This window comes from Etheostoma spectabile, chromosome 18 (assembly GCF_008692095.1).
Source record: "Etheostoma spectabile isolate EspeVRDwgs_2016 chromosome 18, UIUC_Espe_1.0, whole genome shotgun sequence".
Taxonomy (NCBI): domain Eukaryota; kingdom Metazoa; phylum Chordata; class Actinopteri; order Perciformes; family Percidae; genus Etheostoma; species Etheostoma spectabile.
In genome coordinates, this window is record NC_045750.1 from 13,924,179 (window position 1) to 13,925,638 (window position 1,460).

The following is a 1,460-nucleotide window of genomic DNA, read 5'->3' on the forward strand; positions in this document are numbered from 1 at the left end:
TTTTTTTTTTATACCTCCTTTCTCATCTCCTTTGCTTCTTAAGACAGTTTGTAAATCCAGACGTTCAAAAAGACAAGACAAAAAAGAAGAAGAAAAAAAAATCACAAAAACAGTTGCAGTGTATTGTTTGTTCTTAAATAGTTATACAAAAGAAGGGGGCTGCCTGGCTGACCATGTCCACGGTAACATTGCATGAGTCCATATTGCTATAATAGTTACAGGTACTCAAACTCCAGTGCTTGGTGTAGTGCCAGCAGGTCAGAGTGACTGGATATCCTCCAGAAAGGCATGTTGTGCTGCAGAATAAACACACACACACACACACATTAAAACCAGCAGTACTGTTTCCGTATCTGCACACCGCCACCTTAAGTCATGCTAGCTACACTACAGTAGCTTGTTGCTGCTTGCTTTGCAAAAGCACTGCAAACATAATCCATGCAATCCCAAGGCTCGAAGGAAGAGTTCAGTATTTTGGGAAATACACTTGTCTGCTTTTGTTCTGAAACTTAATATAGATGAGATAATTGATACCGCTCATATCTGCCGGTTGAATGAGGCTACAGCACGCAGCTCTTAGCTTAGCATAAAGACTGAAAATGGGAAAAACCATTAGCTAGGCTCTGTCCAAAGATATAAAATAGTACACCTAAAACACGTCTAAAGCTAGCATCTTATTTCTTGTTTTTTTTTTATTCGTACAAAAGTGTAAAAATTTGTGGTTTTACAAGGGACAAACAGCTTAAACTAAGCCAACAGGATCTTGTCTTCGATGAGGTTGCCAGGCAACCAGAGTAACTTTGATGGCATATAGCTCCCTGTACAAACGTCCGATTGTTTTCACACTGCGGATTTTGTTTTTTAGCTTTAAAGACAATGGTTAGCTGATTTTTTTTAATTTGTTTTCCCCGGCTTCCAGCCTTTATGCTAAGCTAACTGGCTGTAGCATTATGTTTAAGGGAAAGATAAGAGAGCGGTATCAATCTTTTCATCCAACACTCAACAAGAAAGTCAATTTGCATATTTCCCATAATGTCAAACTATTTCTTTCACAATCCACACCCAGCATTATGAATGAAACCCAAAGCTGGAGAAGAGATGGGATTTATATTCACACTCAAGGAAATATGTCCTAGCGCCACTTGTCTTTTTTGTGAAAGAACTCTGCTTTTCTCTTCCATAAACTACTATATCAATGAAAAATAAGATTCCACACACCGCTGGAAAAAAAACGTCATCGCTCTCAACATATGAGATTGTTCAAAGCTTAGTCACTGTATACATTTTGGCAGCCATTTTTTTTCAATGTCAAACGTGACACAGATCAAGATGAGTGAGGAAGTAAATTAAGAAGATTTAGCCGCAAAATGTACAACGTTAGCCAAGCCCCAATCTCAAATTTTCACCCTGAAAGTTGCAATCAAAAGTCTCCTGTCACTCCGTAAATAAAAGAGGGGGGG

At 38.6% G+C, this 1,460-nt stretch overlaps 1 protein-coding gene across 7 annotated transcripts in view; it reads right to left on the reverse strand.

Moving 5' to 3' along the window:
- The window catches only part of eya4 (EYA transcriptional coactivator and phosphatase 4), a 44,067-nt gene continuing 42,607 nt past the window's right edge, over nt 1–1,460 (reverse strand). For all 7 annotated transcript variants that reach the window (XM_032543155.1, XM_032543153.1, XM_032543154.1 and 4 more), the window contains one exon: nt 1–296. In XM_032543155.1, coding sequence (XP_032399046.1) covers nt 216–296 — 81 coding nt within the window. In that variant the 3' untranslated portion in view covers nt 1–215. The remainder of the gene's footprint in view (nt 297–1,460) is intronic.